The sequence below is a fragment of the Pelmatolapia mariae genome, linkage group LG2, assembly GCF_036321145.2.
Source record: "Pelmatolapia mariae isolate MD_Pm_ZW linkage group LG2, Pm_UMD_F_2, whole genome shotgun sequence".
Lineage (NCBI taxonomy): Eukaryota > Metazoa > Chordata > Actinopteri > Cichliformes > Cichlidae > Pelmatolapia > Pelmatolapia mariae.
The window spans coordinates 711,885-729,470 of record NC_086228.1 but is presented as its reverse complement, the minus strand read 5'-3'; the positions used below and the strand labels follow the sequence as shown (position 1 = coordinate 729,470).

The 17,586-nt window shown below is 47.3% G+C and overlaps 2 protein-coding genes across 2 annotated transcripts; both read right to left on the bottom strand.

Moving 5' to 3' along the window:
- Positions 1-257: 257 nt before the first annotated feature.
- On the bottom strand, positions 258-9,220 carry LOC134638678 (surfeit locus protein 4-like). The gene is made up of 10 exons (XM_063489482.1): positions 9,151-9,220; positions 9,023-9,080; positions 8,738-8,859; positions 7,911-8,168; positions 7,362-7,660; positions 4,469-4,655; positions 3,519-3,595; positions 2,748-2,791; positions 2,416-2,605; positions 258-1,141 (listed from the first exon to the last, which is right to left on the bottom strand). Exons 5-10 carry the CDS (start codon positions 7,407-7,409, stop codon positions 875-877), a joined length of 813 nt encoding a protein of 270 aa, XP_063345552.1. The 5' UTR covers positions 7,410-7,660; positions 7,911-8,168; positions 8,738-8,859; positions 9,023-9,080; positions 9,151-9,220; the 3' UTR covers positions 258-874.
- On the bottom strand, positions 7,459-17,582 carry ciz1b (cdkn1a interacting zinc finger protein 1b). Its single transcript, XM_063488483.1, has 15 exons — positions 17,289-17,582; positions 16,623-16,691; positions 16,347-16,434; positions 16,124-16,266; positions 15,974-16,032; positions 15,832-15,893; positions 15,597-15,737; positions 12,163-12,257; positions 9,880-9,973; positions 9,560-9,664; positions 9,151-9,312; positions 9,023-9,080; positions 8,637-8,682; positions 8,009-8,168; positions 7,459-7,716 (listed from the first exon to the last, which is right to left on the bottom strand). The coding sequence occupies exons 2-15, from the start codon at positions 16,649-16,651 to the stop codon at positions 7,459-7,461; spliced, it is 1,500 nt and encodes a 499-aa protein (XP_063344553.1). The 5' UTR covers positions 16,652-16,691; positions 17,289-17,582.
- Positions 17,583-17,586: the final 4 nt, after the last annotated feature.

Sequence of the window (17,586 nt, the reverse complement as noted above, 5' to 3'; positions counted from 1 at the left end):
TTCGTCCATCAGAGCAGAGGGCGCTGTGTGCTGTGATTGGCTAGGAGAGGACACGCCCAGCACACAGACGCAGCTTCCAGCACGCCTAGTCCCAGCGTGAGCTCCTGAGGACGGACGACGTCTGAGCTCACTTCCTGTTCTCGCTGATTTTCAAATAAAACACGGAGGCTGTGTCCGTCTTCTTTATACAGTCTGTGGGAGATCAGCTGATCAGCAGTGAGCAGGTGCTGCAGGAAACACTGAAACACACACACGTCTTAATGCTGCACGATTTATTCAACTCCTACAAAAACACGATAGAAAAAGAGTTCAGACTCACACAGACACAAACACGTCGTACAGAGAGGAGACGAAGCACACTGTGAGGAAACGGCGCCTCCTGCAGGACACCACGGGTCACTGCAGCCTCCCCGCTCCGTACTAAAGCTGTGATCGCTCACCTGCTCAGGTGGCTTTATCGCCTCAGAGCTGCAAACACTCACAAAATGATTCTGCCTCCATTTTTCTCCCGTTTCAGTCTTCCACTACAAACGGATTCATGAATAAGGAAAACATCGCCGGCGGTCGTTTGTCCAGCTCGTTACAAAAACATTAACGAGTGACGTCGTTGTGTCCGAATCGTCACATCGAACAGGCTGAAAACAGCAAAGACACTGATTGGATATCGCAGCAGCTGATGGCTGTGCCTCAGGGAGGCGGGTGGAGCAGGATGGAGGTGGAGGCGCTCCCTCGCCTCCTCTAAAATCACTCTAAGTGTGAAACATCACAGCCAGTGTGCGACAAACATCACGTGACAAAAAGACGAGCTCTGATTGGTCGCTCAGAGTGTAAAACATAAAAATAGAAGAGGCAGAGGCGCGGCTCCTCCTCCTCCTCACCACTCCTTCTTCTTCTCGTCCATGGAGACGCCCCCGGGCCCCAGCGCCACCACCAGCAGCAGGCCGCCGATCACCGAGGTGGTCTGGAAAAAGTCGTACTTCAGGAAGTCGTGCATGGGCGTGTAGGACGGCACGCTCCAGAAGGCGTTGATGGTGAAGTTGATGCAGAGCAGCCACGCCACCAGCGTGAGCGCCGCCAGCTTCGTCTTAAAGCCCACCGCCACCAGGACCATGAGTGCCGTCCCCACCACGTTCTGCAGGAACTGAACACAGCACGCCGTCAGTACGAGGACGATGGTCAAGCCCGTAATTATTCAGACCCCCGAAAGTTACTTTTATTCAACCTGCAAGTTTTCGTCTCCCAAACGATGCTGAGAGGAGGCACCAGAAGCATCGCTGCGGGAAAAACGTTCTCATTGGAGCAAAACGTGTCCCGCCCACAATCATTCACTCTTCTCAATAATCAAAAGAAAAACCTTTAATAGTTCTTACAGCAAACGAACGCGTCCTATCATTGCAGACCAGCTTGTCACACGTCTCCACGTTTGCTCCTTCGTCTTTAGCAGTGAGCTTTCAGGTCGGAGGGTCTCCTCGCCCTGATCTTTAGCTCCGCCCACAGAGTCTCTGCTGGACTGGACTCTGTGGGCGGAGCTGCACAACGTTAATGTTTGTGTCTGCTAACCGTTTACTTTGCTGTGTTTTGGGTGGTTGTAGTGCTGAACTGTCTGCTGCTGCCTGATGATGAGGAGGAGGATCTTCATGCTGTTTTTCATGGTGGCGTTTCCCGTGATGAGCTTCCCACCACCATGTTGCACAGCGCGGACGGTGCTCTCAGGGTTGAAACATCACACAATCCCATTATTGTTTCCTCCGACCAAAACACAGAAGACCAGACGTCTTCTTCTTTGTCCAGATCGGCGTTTGCAAAGACCAGGCGGGTGTTTGTGCGCCTTCTTTGGAGACGTGGCGTCTGTCCACAGATTGACCAGGATGGCCTCGGTGCTGATCCTTGGATTCTTCCACACGTCTCACTGTCCTCCCGGCCAGCGCGGGGTCTCACTTTAGGCTCCGACCACGTCCTCTGAGATTGTCCACAGTGGGGAACATCTTGTATTTTTAATAACACTTTGCTCTGCAGGGACCCTGAAAACACTGAGATATGGCCTCCGGCGCTCTTTCCTGACATGTGACCAGCCGCAGGTCCTCACTCCTCTGTCTTAGCCACGACTGTCCACAAACCTGCTGCCCACTGAATCGACTGTTCGGACGGTGATTTTAGGACCGTGGATTTCCCAGAGACTGTGACAGTTTGTGAAGAGTTCGAGTCATTCTGAACACTTTTTGCTCAAATGTAAATAAAAGCGATGCCTCTGGTGCCTCGTCTTCTTCTCCTTTGGCAGACGCCCGTGTCATTTCCTGTCAAAAACAACTTGTTGGTTGAATAAAAGTAACCTTCAGTCAAATCTTGCCAGGAGTTTGAATGATTACGTGGACACGTGTGGACACGTGTGGACACGTGTGGGTTTGTGAGACTCACACTGAGCAGGCTGAGGTCAAAGTGCAGCAGCGTCATGAACATGAGGACGAGGAGGACGCGACCTCCCAGCTGCAGGAGGTGCTTCGGCGAGCTCTGATGTCCGAGGGAAGGAACTCCGGCGAACACGCTACGCGCCTCCCCCCTGCACTCTGCCAGGAGGAGGAGGAGGCCCCCGCCCAGCGCCAGGTTCCTGCAGAGGAGGCAGAGGAGGACGAAGAACAGCAGATCATGTCTTTGTAGCTCCAACCTGCAGCTTTCACGCAAACGTGCAGAACGAGCCGTTTCTGTCCACGACGTCGATAAAGTTATTTCAGGAAGGCGTGACGACTCACCTCACGAGGAACTTGAGGTCCCACAGGATGCTGTAAGCCACCATCTGCAGGTCACACAGAGTCACATGATCAGCACTCACAGCTAATATTCTGGGACTCACCTGTTTGAAAGCAGCCGTTCACCTGGACCGTGTTGGCAGGACAAACCTATGACCTTAACTTTTTCAGTTTAACAGATCTGACCAATCACAGCACTGCATTTGGCATCGAGTGCACGTGCAGCTGCAAACTCGCACTAGTGCTGAACACATGTGACCACAGCGAGCTGCTGCTCCGGGTCAGCCGGCGCTCCGACATCAGAAACACAGACTAAAGCTTCCGCTCTGGGATCAAACCGGGAATCGTCCCTGCCGCCGCCTGCTCCCGCCGCCTGGATCGTCCACGTCTCCGTTTCTTTCTCTTCTCCTTCAGAAACATCGTCACCTCTTCCTGTCCGCTCCGCTTTACCCGCAAATCACAGCGCTTTCAACGTGTATACATTACACGCCCCCCTGCACACACACGCGGTCAGCTGCGGCTCTTTTTCCAGAGACAAAGAACAAAACGTTTATGTTTCAAACAGGAAACGTTTACTCTGATTTATCATTTAAGACCGCAGCAACTTCCTGTTTGAGAGTCTGAAGGCGTGACGGCGCTGACACCGCAGTGAAAACCAACTGAAGCTCGCTGACCATCACGTCCAAAACCTGCAATACTAAACATTAAACACGTGTGTGTGTGTGTGTGTGTGTGTGTGTGTGTGTGTGTGTGTGTGTGTGTGTGTGTGTGTACCTGCAGAGCGATGATCCCAAACAGAGCGCCACAGGCGTGCTGAACAAAGTTCCTGCTGAGGATCAACACGCAGCAGCCTGCAGACACACACACGTGTTACATGTTTAATGTGGAACAACTGAGAGCTCTAAATGCCCAATAATCAATCAATCAATCAATCAATCAATCAATCAATCAATCAATCAATCAATCAGAGACTGGTGCAACAACCCAGGTGCTTGCAGAGATTATTACACACACATACGTATAAATGTACAGGCAGGGGTCCTCTGTCCTAACTGTCACCACTGCAGCAGTGTGCGAGTCCTCGGAGCCCCGTCTCCATTCGGACCTGCTCGGATCACCACGGTTTTCATTAGATCATAGTAGCAGGTACTTTAGCAGGTGCTCGGCCGGGTTCCCAGCGATCTGAGCAGGTATTAAAGTGTGACATCATCAGACTGCATGGCACAGATTGGCTGGTCAGTAGCGTCAGTGTGATGAAAAGCTGCAGATCGAGCAGCAGGTACACCGTCGCCTCGGCGTCCACCTTTGCTGTAGCGTTCGCGTTGCGTACTAATTATGCTGCAGGACGCTCAGACGCGTTGCTATGACGACAGCCACACAGGTTAGGTAGTGCCAGACAGTAATGGAGAACCAGTCGATCCGAGTAGGTACTAATGGAAAAGGGCCTCATATGTGTATAACGAGGTGTGTGTCTGCACCATGTTTACATATACCCGTGGGGACCAACAGCCTTTATGGGGACAAACGCCCGTCCCCACAAGAAGGTGTCAGGGTTACAGTTAGGTTAGGGTTAGGCGTTCAGTGTGATGGTTAGGATGAGCATTTTGTCAGTTAGATGTCCTCACTAAGATATGAAAATGTGTGTGTGTGTGTGTGTGTGTGTGTGTGTGTGTGTGTGTGTGTGTGTGTGTGTGTGTGTGTATATATGTGTGTGTGAGTGTTACCCAGCTGTCCCAGCAGGTTGATGAGGACGAAGAGGTTGGCGATGAAGAGGCCACAGCTCCAGGTGGAGTCGATGTACTCGCTCTGCTCGCTCCACTGGAGCCACATCCTGATGCCGTCCTCGAGGAAGGTGCTGACCAGGCAGAGGCGGGCCACGTGGGGGAGGTAGTGTTTGGTCACCCGCAGGAACTAAAGCAGCGGGGTGATCAACACGCTGTTAGTCACTTTATTAATGTAGCACTGACTGTGTTTTTGTACATGCGGGGTTTAAAATACAAAGAGGCACCAAAACCTACAGTTCCTCTGACATCCAGCAGAGGCAGCAGTGAGTTGGTCCCCATAGACTCCCATATTAAAACTTTGCAGCAGAAGTAAACATGTTTACAGCCGGATACACAAAGTGCTTGTCTCTGTAGCTGTGTCCGAATTCAGGGGAAGGACGCTTCAATGCCATATTTGGAGGCAATGACATCACAGCGACTCGACGAAGGCTGTCCGAATTCAAAGAGTACTCAAAATGTGGCGACAAATGCGTCCTACTTTGCCCCGAATTTTAAGGATGGTCCGATGTATCCTTCGTGTCCTACTATATCCCAGGATTCATTGCGGGTCACAGAGGAGATTTGTTTCTGATAACGATGGTGCAGGAGAGGAAAACACTTTCAAATGTAAGTATATGAAAATCTGGTTGTACAAAAGTTAAATTGTTATAGCGGTCGTGTTGTTAAGCTTTGGGCATCTGCATAGACATGTTTCTTTTATTTAAATAACCGTAAACCAGCTTGTATCACGGGTCCCGCGGTTTTTTTCTTGTTGACATTAGAAATTTATTTTTTAAGAGTAATCTGGTCAAGAGGACAGCAGACAGCGCAACAAATCAAACATATCAACTGTAACTACATTATAACCAGAGTTATGAAGATACTTGAACAACAGGTAATTGTTGTATATATAAAACCCCTTAGTAAACCATGTTCACCGAAGTCTATTTACCAACATACATAAAGATATTAAACATATTACACACGGAAACATTGGAAATCAGTTTTGGCAGGCGAACACTTTTTGGCACAACGCTGGCAATAATTCAATTATCCGTGTAATTAGCTGAGTAATTCCTAAATGCCTGTAGATTAAAGGAAATTATTTTACCTGGATATGATTGTCTCTGATGAGCCTAAGGTACAAAACGTGCGGGCGACGACATTTCTGGGTCCATTTTGAAGTTTTCACGCTGTGGCGCTAGTGACCGGAAAAACACGCAAGTAAGGGCAGAGTTGAAGGCTAGGAGGCTGTCCACAGCCCATCTGTTATGTTGGATACTCACTGTTTGTTCAATAAAGTTTCTATGGAGAAAAAAAAGGGGGCTGTCCACAGCCGCTCACTTCCTGACTACCCGTCCGTCTAAGGACGCTACCTTGTGACGCAGGTAGGTAGTGTCCTTATGAGCATCCTTCCCCTGAATTCGGACACAGCATGTGGATCATTTCCATCCATCGTCTTCTTATCCTTATCAGGGTCGCAGGGGTCTGGAGCCTCTCTCAGCTGCCATAGAGAGGCGGGGTACACCTGGACAGGTCACCAGTCACCAAATAACCCAACCCACTGTGGGAGGAAGACACCCCAGCGCCACTGTGCTGCCCCCTGGCAATTTACCCATTCATAATAATTAGGGGGCGTGGCCTCTTTGACAGCTGGATGGTGACACAGGTGGCTGCACCTGAACTGGACCTCTGCATCGTGTTTGTGCTGTTGGAGCCTTCTGGAGCATTTTTAGTGACATCATGCTGTGAGGTCACTGTACTAACAGACTGAACCTAAAAATCAGCACAATGGTTTCTTTGATTAAAAAACACATCAGCTGCTGATTCATGTGTCTGAATAATGAGCCACAGCCTCAGGTAGACACGCCCACATATTTATTATTACTTTTAAAATACTTTAACTTGACTCTAACACGGGAGGGTTGTTTAAATGTGGATTAACCAAGAGGAAGATGATCATCGTCGTGTGTGTGTTTCACGGCTCTGTGGAGGAGGTGAGCTACCTGCTGCTGCAACACTTTCTCTGTGTCGCTCCGTGGCGGAGGGTTACTTTCAGAACCGCTAACTTCCGGTCAGCGACGCTGCGCATTGATCGAACCAGACTCCGTTAACAGGTGTTTTCATTGAACCGTTCCCGGTTCGTCAGCAGTGATTCACGGCTGTGAGAAGAAACTATACTGCTCGGGCACGTCGTCAGGACCCCGGCCTCTGCTCCGCGTGTGAGACCCAGCTGAACCACTTGAACACGAATTCATTTAGAAGTTACTTTACTCTCAAACGTACATGTTTATAAAATATTTAAATGACAATGTTAATGTGTAAACCAGCCCTGGAGCAATCAGAGCTCTCCTGAGGTCTAACATCATCTCAGAGGAAAGTCACCCATCATTATTTCCGTTTTTATACAAGCTGCGAACGTTTCACCAGACTCGATTTAAAATCTGTCACGTTTAAACTTTCCTCGAGTCTGCACAGACACCGATGGTTTGTAGAAAACATCTGAACCCGATCATCCATCGTGTAAACTCGTTCTTCATTTCGGCCAACAGAACAACTCAATAAAGATCGCATTTTTGGTGTTTTAGTGAGAATGAATCTGCACCGCGGTCTTTCCTGTTCCACCCTCCCGATGACGAAATCTGCTGCTTTGCTTCAAACTTCATGAAAGTTCATTTTAAAGCAACAAAGCTGTTCCGGAGAGCAGCTGCCCTCTGCTTTTCGAGCACACTAAACTTGTTCTGCAGCTGCAATCACCGAGCTTTCAACAACCAGATGTTTGAGATAACCGGACCGAGTCCCAGCTCAGCGTGTGGCCGCTCCGGGTGCGCGTTTCCCGGGTACGGGAGCTCACCTGGTCCGCCACATCCTCCGCCTGGCTCATGAGGTCTCCGTGTCCCATCTCTGGCTCCGACGGTAAGGCACTTCAGTGCGGAAAAACAGCTGCCAACTCACGTCCCGGTCCGGCCCGCAGTGATGATGAAGATGCCCCGCTGCTGCCTCCTCCGACCCACAATCCTCCGCGCTGAGCAGGGAGGGCGCCCCCTGCGGCCGGGCTGGGTACAGCATGCCACGTGGACCGGAACATGAAGTCTAACCCAGCTCAGATCTGACCCGAACACCACGTCGGTGGTTCTTGTTCTTTCACGTGGGCTGTGGGGATGTGGAAACACGATGAACATGATGCACGGCTGAGCCACCAGGGGGCGCTGAATGACATAAACACTGATAACTCTGCAGGATGAATAACAGTCTGATCGTTTCATTCTCTCATAATGGTAATAATTTATTTAACGAAACAAGTGTTAATAACTGTTTTATGACATCACACACAAAGAGAAACAAAGCCGGTTATGAAAACATGATTTATTAATGTTTGCATATTAACGATGATGAAACTGACCACTGTCAGTCATCGTACAGGTGTCCCGCTCAGGTGGAAACCTGCAGCTGTGAAACGTTTCTCCCACTGCAAACAGAACACAGCAGTCCACCTGTGACCTGCAGCTCCTGCAGCAGCCACCAGTCAAACACAAGAAAGGTGATCAGAGCATCACCTGGATGCAGCGATGCATTGTGGGACACGGTGAGGCGGTCAGGGCGGAGCAGATCGGTCCTCGTCTCTCTGTCCTCGCCGCCGCTTCCTCTGAGCACGGTGTCTCTAAAACAACAAACAACAGGCAGCTGGGTTACCTCTGTGTGTGTGTGTGTTCCTGTCTAGCTATCTTTGTGAGGACCGAAATCTGCATTCTACTATACTTGTGAGAACCAACAGTCACTTGTGAGGACACACACAACCTGGTCCTCACTAATTTGAAGCATTTTTGAGGCTCAAAATGTGGTTTTAGTGTCAGGGTTACAATTAGGTTATGGTCAGGTTTAGGGTCAGGGTAAGCATTATGTCAATGAAGGTCCTCACTAAGATAGCTGAACGGGGTTGTGTGTGTGTGTGTGTGTGTGTGTGTGTCAGTATTAGAGTGAAACCTGCAGGTACAGGTGAGATGAGGTCACCTGTCAGGTTCCCTCCTCCTGCGTTGTCTTTAGATTGACTGCAGCAGCTCTGAGCTTTCACTCTGGGCTGTACCTGCTGCACAGGTGTGTCTGTGCTGCTGCAGGGACATTAGCTCACCTGTGACTGTCCACATATTTATGCTGTGCACTCTTCGCTGACACACCTGTTTCATACATGAGAAACTGAACTTAGTCATTAAATATAAAGCAGATATGTACCTGCAGGTGGAGGTAGTGTGTGCGTGTCCTGCAGTGTGTGTGTCGAGCTGCAGCTTCACTGTAGAAAAACTTTTTGCAGAGTCGACACATGAAGCCACAAACAGGAACCACAAAACTGCTTCCTGTGGGGACAGAGAGTAAAGCGTCACTTCCTGTTTGTCGCAGAGACACGACGAGACAAAATCCACAGACACACTGATCTACGCCTTCTGGTTTTTCTCTCTACAGATCGTCCACCGGGGGGCAACAAAGCTCCATCAGCTGGTTACGACCTCCGGGACGTACCGCACGCCGTGCTGGGGTCGTACTCTGCTCGCCGCTTGTCCTCCTCTTCCTCAGCCACCTGAAACAGTTTAAAGTCGTCACTCCTGAATCGTGATTTTACTCGACGCCACAGGACGTCCTGATTTTACCTCTGACGCGTCTTCCTTTGTTGCTGCATCCTCTTCCTCGTCAGCTGCGTCCACTTCTTCCTCCACCACCGCCCCCTCCTCCTCCTCCTCCCCCTCCTCCTCGAAGCAGCCGACAGCATCCACAGTGATGAGCTCCTCCTCCTGAGCCTCCTCCAGGAGCACCTGGGAGGAAACAGGAAACATCAGCTGTCCCACAGAGGGGCGGGACATCCTGCTGAGCAGCGCCCCACAGAGTCGATCCCGCCACTGACGGTCACGCGAACAGTCGTTGCTTCGGTTTGTTTCACTGAAGTTTTTAGTGAACACAGACTCAGGATACACGTCACCACCAACATCTGCGACACTGACCACCTGACAGCCACAGCCATTGGCTTCCTGCTGTCACCTGACTGCCGACGCCCTCACTCACCTGCTGTTTATGTTCCGATGACTTCATGTGCTCCACAAACTTCCTGGGCGTCCTGAAGTGACGTCCACACACCGGACAGAAGGGCCGGCAGAGCTGCTTGCACATCTGGATCACACACGCACACACGCACACACACACACACACACACGCACACACGCACACACACACAGACACGCACACAGTCTTCTATTGACATTTTAATCTGCACAGTTGGCAAGTATACTGACAGTAAAGGGCTATTCTATTCTATTCTATTCTGATCTCTGTTGGGTAAGGAGGCGTGTCTGCGCTGATACGTCATCATCACGTCTCACTCTCACCTTGTGTCGTTTGGTCCGCCGATGAATGATGACATCACCGCTGAAGTGAGTCTGACAGGTGTCGCACCAGCACTGCGACTCACGGCAGCGCCCCCTGCTGGCAGAGTGACACACCTGAAGGTTTTCAAACTAAACAACAAATCAGAGCCCCTGGGGTCCGTTCTTCGTACCTCGCTTACTACATCCAAGATCAAATCATCGCGCTAACTTTGAGCTCGCTAATCCGGTTCTCCGAACACACCTGTTGTTGACGATTAGTATAGCTGGATGAAGTAATCTGAGATCACTGGGCGGCTTAAAAGGGGCTACGCATCGATAGTAGAAACATTGATCGGCAACCCTGTGATTGGTCGGCGAAGATGTCGAAGGAGCGCGCTCAGTATTTCACGGCAGCAGAGCAAGAACTCTTGATTGAGGGATTTCAGGAGTTTCAGAGTTTAATTAAAACGCAGGGGAACACTGCAAAGGCTGCAAAAGCAAGGAGAGAGGGCTGGCAGAAAGTTGCTGACAAATTAAACTCGTAAGTAATTTATTATATTATATTACATTATATCCTCTTTCACATTAGAGCCACAACAGGACCCACTAGAACATGGGAACAAGTAAAAGTGAAATATAAGAATATTCTACAGAATGGTAATATTTATCACTTATATTGCTTTTAGTCTCTTGAAAAGAGACCCTGCAATAATCTGTTTGTTTGTAAATAATACCCTCACGGGAAAATCGATATCTCTCTATGAGCACACTGTCGCGCTGAGCTAAAGGATCCTGTCTATCCCGCAATATACGCTGAATTCTGAAAACTCTCCTTATCAATCTTGCACCTTCCGCAATGGGCTGCTCGCGTACAAACGGACAGGACATGGCTGCGACAGACTTCCCAAATCCACCTTCGCTTTTATAGCCGTGGTCTCTCATCTTGATTACACGAAGTAATTTACTATTACTACTCTAAAATATGAATTACATCTGAAATAATCAAATACATGGAATAGAATGATTAATAGTACATTTCCCTTTTTTTAGGAAATGACCTGTATGTATCTGTATGACATCAATAAAAGAATCAAATGCTGCATTATCTTTAGTTACATTGATAATATTTATTTATGGTAAAACAGTGGAGAAATATCGCTGTTGCTTTCATAGAACTGCAGCGGACATACCTGAGTGGCCGCGATCTAATCCTGTTTACATAAAGTAAGCCTGCTCCCAAGCAGGTTTACGCTTACGGATCTGTTGCTATGACAGCAAGTCCCGGATGAGCTTCGGAGAACCGAACGATCCAAGATCACGCGAAATCGTCAACAATCAAATCCAGCTAACTTACTTAGCGAGGTACGAAGAACGGACCTCTGATCTGTGTGTGTTTATTTGTTTATTTATAAGGAACCCCATTAGCTTCCACAACAGTGGTTGCTAGTCTTCCTGGGGCCCAAACCATCAAATACCATCGAATAAAATGTTACACAATGAATTTGATGCAAAATATCCACATAATTTGGCTCTTACATCCACAATAAAGTTTACAATTCTGAAAATATAAACATGTAAATATAAAAAAAATATATAAAACACTCAAACAAAATACACGATTTCCATCACAAGTGACATTACCCTCTTTCAATATTTACAAATAAATTAAAAACTGCCTAAATAGGCTTTTAGGTGATTTTTAAAAGTATGAATAGAAGCCAATTCTCTAATTGCATAAGGCAACTTATTCCACTGAAAAGATGCTCTAAATATAACAGAGTTTTTCAAAAAGTTACTTTTAACTCGAGGAGTTACTAAATTGTGGTTTGTTGAGAATCATGTAGCATGATTATGTATTTCATCTGGATACTGCAACTGAGCATAAAAAAGTGTGGTGTGTTTAACAGTACTGCTTTCTTTAAAAATACAAGTAAGCCATAGTATAATTTAGCTTGTACAGAAAGCCAAGAAAGTTTATCGTGCATTTTATCGATGTTTGTATAATATGAACACCTTAACACTAATCTGGCCGCCCTATTTTGAACTAACTGAAGTCTGTTCAGATCTGTCTTATTAGCTGCTGACCAAATGATTGAGCAGTACTCTAGATGAGATAATACTAGTGCATTAATGACACCTTTCATAATTGAAGAAGTAATATAAAAGGAGCATTTCCTAGCTATAGCTATGCCCTGTCCCATTTTCCTAATAACAGAGTTGATGTGCTGAGACCATGAAAGGTGGTGGTTTATGGTAACACCAAGTAATTTAATCTGGGTGACCTGTATGTGTGTGTGTGTTCACCTGTCCTGCGGTGTGTGTGTGTTGAGGTGGATGGAGTGTGTGATCTCCTGCAGCTTCTTCACATGTTCAGGTCCTGCCATGTGCTCCTGAAACAGCTGGAAATAAACAGCACACCTGTAAACACCTGTCCACGTCCACCTGCTGTCACATGACCTGACATCCACAGCTGGTGCAGATGTGCAGACTGAGGTTTGTGGTGACGTTGTGTCTGATCAGCTGTTCGTCACAGAGCTCAGGTTATTACAGGTGTGTCTGGATGAAGCCACCTGATTGGTCAGGACTCACAGCGACAGCTGCAGGGCCGAGCTCACCTGTTCCAGGACGTGCAGCAGTGGCATCACATTATTCATCATCTGACAGACAAAGCACTGAGGGAGGGGCGAGAACCACGCTCTGACCTCTGTGGTCCAGGTGTAACTGGCTGTTCTTCACTACTGTACGTTTCCCCTTCTGTTTACCTTTGCCTTGCTTGGTGTCGGTCTTTTCAGCACAACCTCGAATTTAGTTTTTCATTTTGCAAAATCATCATGCAAACCTTGGGTGCATCCCTGCTCCTGTTTCCCACCTGCAGACAGTCTTTACACTGCCGTCTGCCTTTGGTGGCTTTTTGGCAGAACTGTGACGTTCAGCAGTCGCCTCAGTGTTCTCACACACACAACAAAACTACACGCCAACCACATGCTGACTGTACTCCAAACACGCTAAACGTCACTAATCTTTCACATCTCAAAACTCTCTCTTTTTATCTCGCTCTCTCTCTCGCCGCCGTACTCCAAAAACTCCTCCCTCTTCCTAAACGACCTAATGTCACGTGTTGCTATATCATTTTTTAATTGGTCAACATGGTACATTTTTCCACCAATAGGAAAGGGTCGCAGGAGCACGTTCCTTAGAAGACACCGGTTTTGTCTGCAGTTTGTGGCGGCTTTGAAGATAATGCTGCTGCGTCGGCCATGTTTGTCGGGTCATCCGTTGTTTTAAATCGGCTGCTAGTTGATCGATGAGCTTTGGAGCGTTCACAGCCTCTCGCTGCTGTCAGTGACTCTGACTTTAAAACAGGAAGCTAGTGCTGGGCGATGTGGAAAAAATATTTATCACGATATGAATTATTTTATATCACGATAACGATATATATCACGATATACCACCTGACCTGTGGTCATCTGGAAAGTATGCAGTCTTTAAACAGCGAGTGGAGAGGGTGCAGTCTTTGTTTTGAGTTACCGTAAATCATGTCGCAAATCCGGGTGCACGTAAAGCAGCACCATGTTGCAAAACCACAAGACAGAGTTTCTTTGCGAAAAATATCATTTTTTAATACTTTATTTTCTCTTGTTAAGAGTATGTATAGTGAGAAGACAACACTAATATATTTGCACAGGCTATTTAACCCTTTAAGACCTACCATAGAACCAAGTCCGCCAGAGCTTATCTTTACATTTATTTATTTTGAGTGTCTTCTTAGTTTTATTTTTGAGACACACAATTTTTTATATACTACAGGAAAAATAAAAATAAATAAATGCAAATTTGCAAAAACACAGCATGTGCATCAAAATAAACTATTTCCAACAGTGTAATTTGACTTCTAAGCATCCCAGAAACGATACAGAAGAGCATAAAGTCAAACATGACTTTTAAAAACACCAACATAGGCTTTGAAGCTAAAAAACTACATTTTCCGCGAAAATGACGTCACTTCCGGTTTCGGGCAGGTAATGGCGGACATGCGAGAGTTCGCGCTGACTTATATACAAACTAGGAAGTGTTATGAACAGCTGATCGGATCGTCAAAGCCTGTTTCTGGAATATTATGTTTTTGTTGCTGCAAGTCTGGAATATTATGTCTTTGTTACTGGAAGTGCTTTTTATGCAATTTTTGCAAAGCTATATGTGGAAGGAAACCGTGACCTAGGACAAGCTAATGGAATAAGATGTAAGTACAACTCCTACGGTTTCATATGCAAAAAAACCCATTATTGCGCTACCTTACTTGGTTACAGTTCTACAGGGATTTAAAAATAGTTAGGCAAAACGGAGTGTGCCTGCTCCGACCGGTTGTAAAGGGTTAATGATATATTTTATGTAATAATTTGTAAAATTCGGGCTAGAAACGATAGAAACGATAGAAGACAAATGGCACGATAGACACTTTTCTATCGTCCACACGATATATATCGTCATATCGCCCAGCACTACAGGAAGCAGGTGCATGCGCTAACTGGGGCAGAGGCAACAGCAGATGTTTCCAGATGTTAGCAGACTTGCTGTGGAGAAAGCTGTGGATGTCCTGAGTAGGGATGGGTATCGAAACCCGGTTCTTGTTGAGAACCGGTTCCCACTGTTTCAATTCCTTGGAATTGTTTGCCATTTTTACAAACGATTCCCTTATCGATTCCAGTCGCCCCGAATGACGTCACCACGTTGCGGAGCGTCATTTACCTGGCAGGAAACATGGCGGCTCAAACGCTCAAAAGTTTGGTCATACTTTACGAGAACGGATGACAACAGGGCAACTTGCAATACTTGCCACGTAGATATTTCATTTAAGGGAGGAAAACTACGAATATGCAAAAGCATTTGCTCACAAAACACGCGATGACCTTAAATGAATGTCGTGTTTTTAATTCCGCTCCGGACTCGTGAATCTCAACCCAGCAGCAGCGGTAACGTTTGCACATCCTCTCCCGTTAATGCAGCAGGTAAATAATCAATTAACAGTGCATATTATGTTAGCGCGATCTGCCTTATTACAAAACCTGCCATTACTGTGCATTTAGGTGACCATGATGAGAGAGACAGAGTCTGGCTGGCTCAGATGCTGGCAGTTCTCGCTGCAGTCTACCGGTAGCGTCTCCTTTCAGGCCAGGATAGACGAATGTCACCGAGCAGTGACTAAGTTTGTGGTCAAAGGCTTGCACCCATTTGTCACAGCAGATGCCCCCGATTTGCGGTAAGTGAATGTGTTTAATTGTAGGCAGGGACATTACTGGATATTCTTGTGTAATTGCTACAGAATAATTTATGTTATACTTTGTTATTGCTACAGAAGAATATTTATTTTATTATTTTACATTTACAATTTTTTTTCCCGGGGACCCTGTGACACCCCATTGAAGAGCCGTAGGCTGTGGATCTCTTAAGATCTCACTGTTGGGTTTGTAAGGCCATGTTACTCATAAATTTCTATCTTGTTCAAAGAGAAGATATAAAACAAAGTTCTAAGCTAATCGACCTTAGTGTTCTCCTTTTTTAAAAAAGAATCGATAAGAGAATCGATAAAGAATCGAATCGTTAAACAGAATTGAAAATGGAATCGGAATCGTGAAAATCTTATCAATACCCATCCCTAGTCCTGAGTGTGCTCCGGACACCTGACTCAGGTAAGACTGACGGAGGCAGAGGAAGAAGAAGAAGAGCCGAGTGTTTCTTACCAGGAGAGAGCGACACGTGAGGTCACAGACGTGACAGTGGAGTCCGCCCGTCTGTCTCTCGGCCGTCCTGTCCGTCTGTCCAAACTCTCGGCTCTCGCTGCTCTGCTGGATGGTGACCTTCAGTGACCCCACGCCCTGCAGCTACAAACACATCACGGCATGTTACCTGACAGTCAGGTGTGTCTCCGCTACTCTGTGGTTCCGACTGCAGATGGAGCATCGCATGATTCTTTACCTCGGCTGCTCTGCTGCCCTCGCTGTGCTCTGCTGCCCCCTGCTGGTCGGGAGGAGGAACATCTGGTGACACAAAGAGGGAAGCTTTATCAATCCAGAGCACAGGACTGAAAATCAGCCTGAAGGATGCCACGGAGACACACCTGCCGCTGGAGCACATGACCCGGGGACTCTGCCGGGCGGAGCAGCGTCGTCCTCCATCCTGTGAAAAACATCAAAAACACACCGAGTTAGTCGAGTTCCTCAGGCATCAGACAGTGACGTCGTTTGTTCCTAGCAGACGACCTCCCAACCTCACTCGCTTTGAGTCCGATTCTTCTGATCCTCCCTCCAACCCCGCGCCTCCAGGCTGGCTCGGCCCATCAGCACCCCTCTCTTCTTCTGTGGCGGTGGAGCTGCAGCGTGGCCAGCTCTCGGTACTTCCTGTTTCTGACGCCTGGACAAACACAAGGCATTAAACCAGCAGGAGCTGGGGCTGCAGTGGGGACGGGGAGGCAGAGAGTCTGTTTTGGGTACCTGCTGGGGTGGAGGCGGCCTCCTCTGAGCAGCACAGACAGGGAATCGAACCCTCGCCAATGCACTTCCTGCAGTGGGTATAAAACACCTGCAGGTGGAGACCAACATGTGAAGCAGCGTTTATCAGCAGCACCCACAATGCATTTCACCTTCTCTAAGTTTATCACACATTCAAATCCACGACGAACGTCTGAACCGTCACACCTGCTCTGAAACACCTGACAGGTGTGTCAGGTTCAAGTCAGAGAAACAGCACCTGACACAGGTAACTCTCACCTGTCTGTCCTCTGTGGCTGTTTGACCATGATGAAGGCGTGCTGACCTCTGACCTCTCAGCAGCTGTACCTGCAAAGATGAAGTTTCTCCTCTGACGTCCGTCATATATGAATGTAAAGCAGTTTTCTTACAGATTCATAACGTGTCTGAATGATTTTAATATGACTTCTGGGAATCAGCCGATAAACAAACCAGCTTTAAATCAGCACATTAAACAGAAATCTGGCACTAAATCAAACCGCAGTTCCAGGACAAGCAGAGGGAGGAGACTTTTGTCATTTCCAAGTCTTTAACATTACAGGCTTCACTTCTGTCACGGAGCTCATTACAAACCTCGAAGCGTAAAGCCGCGGAGAATCAGGTCTGCTGTTTAGTGTGTAAGCCGAATTAAAACCGGGCTTTTAGCGACTCGTAATATGTCATTATAAATTTCTTATCTGAAACTTTACTCAATCAGCAACGAAACAAACAATAAATTAGCACATTTTCAACAGAGACATCCCACTACTAGCTATTAGGCTAAGGCTAACAAGCTAAACTAACGTCTCCAAACAAACACAGTCTGACTTTAAACTTTTTCCTCTATCGTCCTGTTTGAAGACACGAACTAGGTTTAATAATCAGAGTTTACACGTTTAAATTAAACTCCAGGTTAGTTTAGCTCACCTTAATGTTCAGCAGATGCTAAAGCTAGCTCAGTTACAAGTAAACACAGACTGACGATGTTACTTCTGTCTTCTGTCGCCCCCTGCCGGCGCGGAGGAAGACATGCGGGCAGCTGAGGAACTACATGGATCAGAGGTACACGGAATCATCTGTGCACGTTTATATTTGTGCTGTTTTCTGCTACAGTCGGCTTTTCAGAATTTGCATCTCCTCAGATGTCTTTTTTCTGTGTTTCTGTTTCTTCCCAGTCACCAAAAAACATTTCAGAAATAACAGATGGGCTGCAGATTTATCCAAT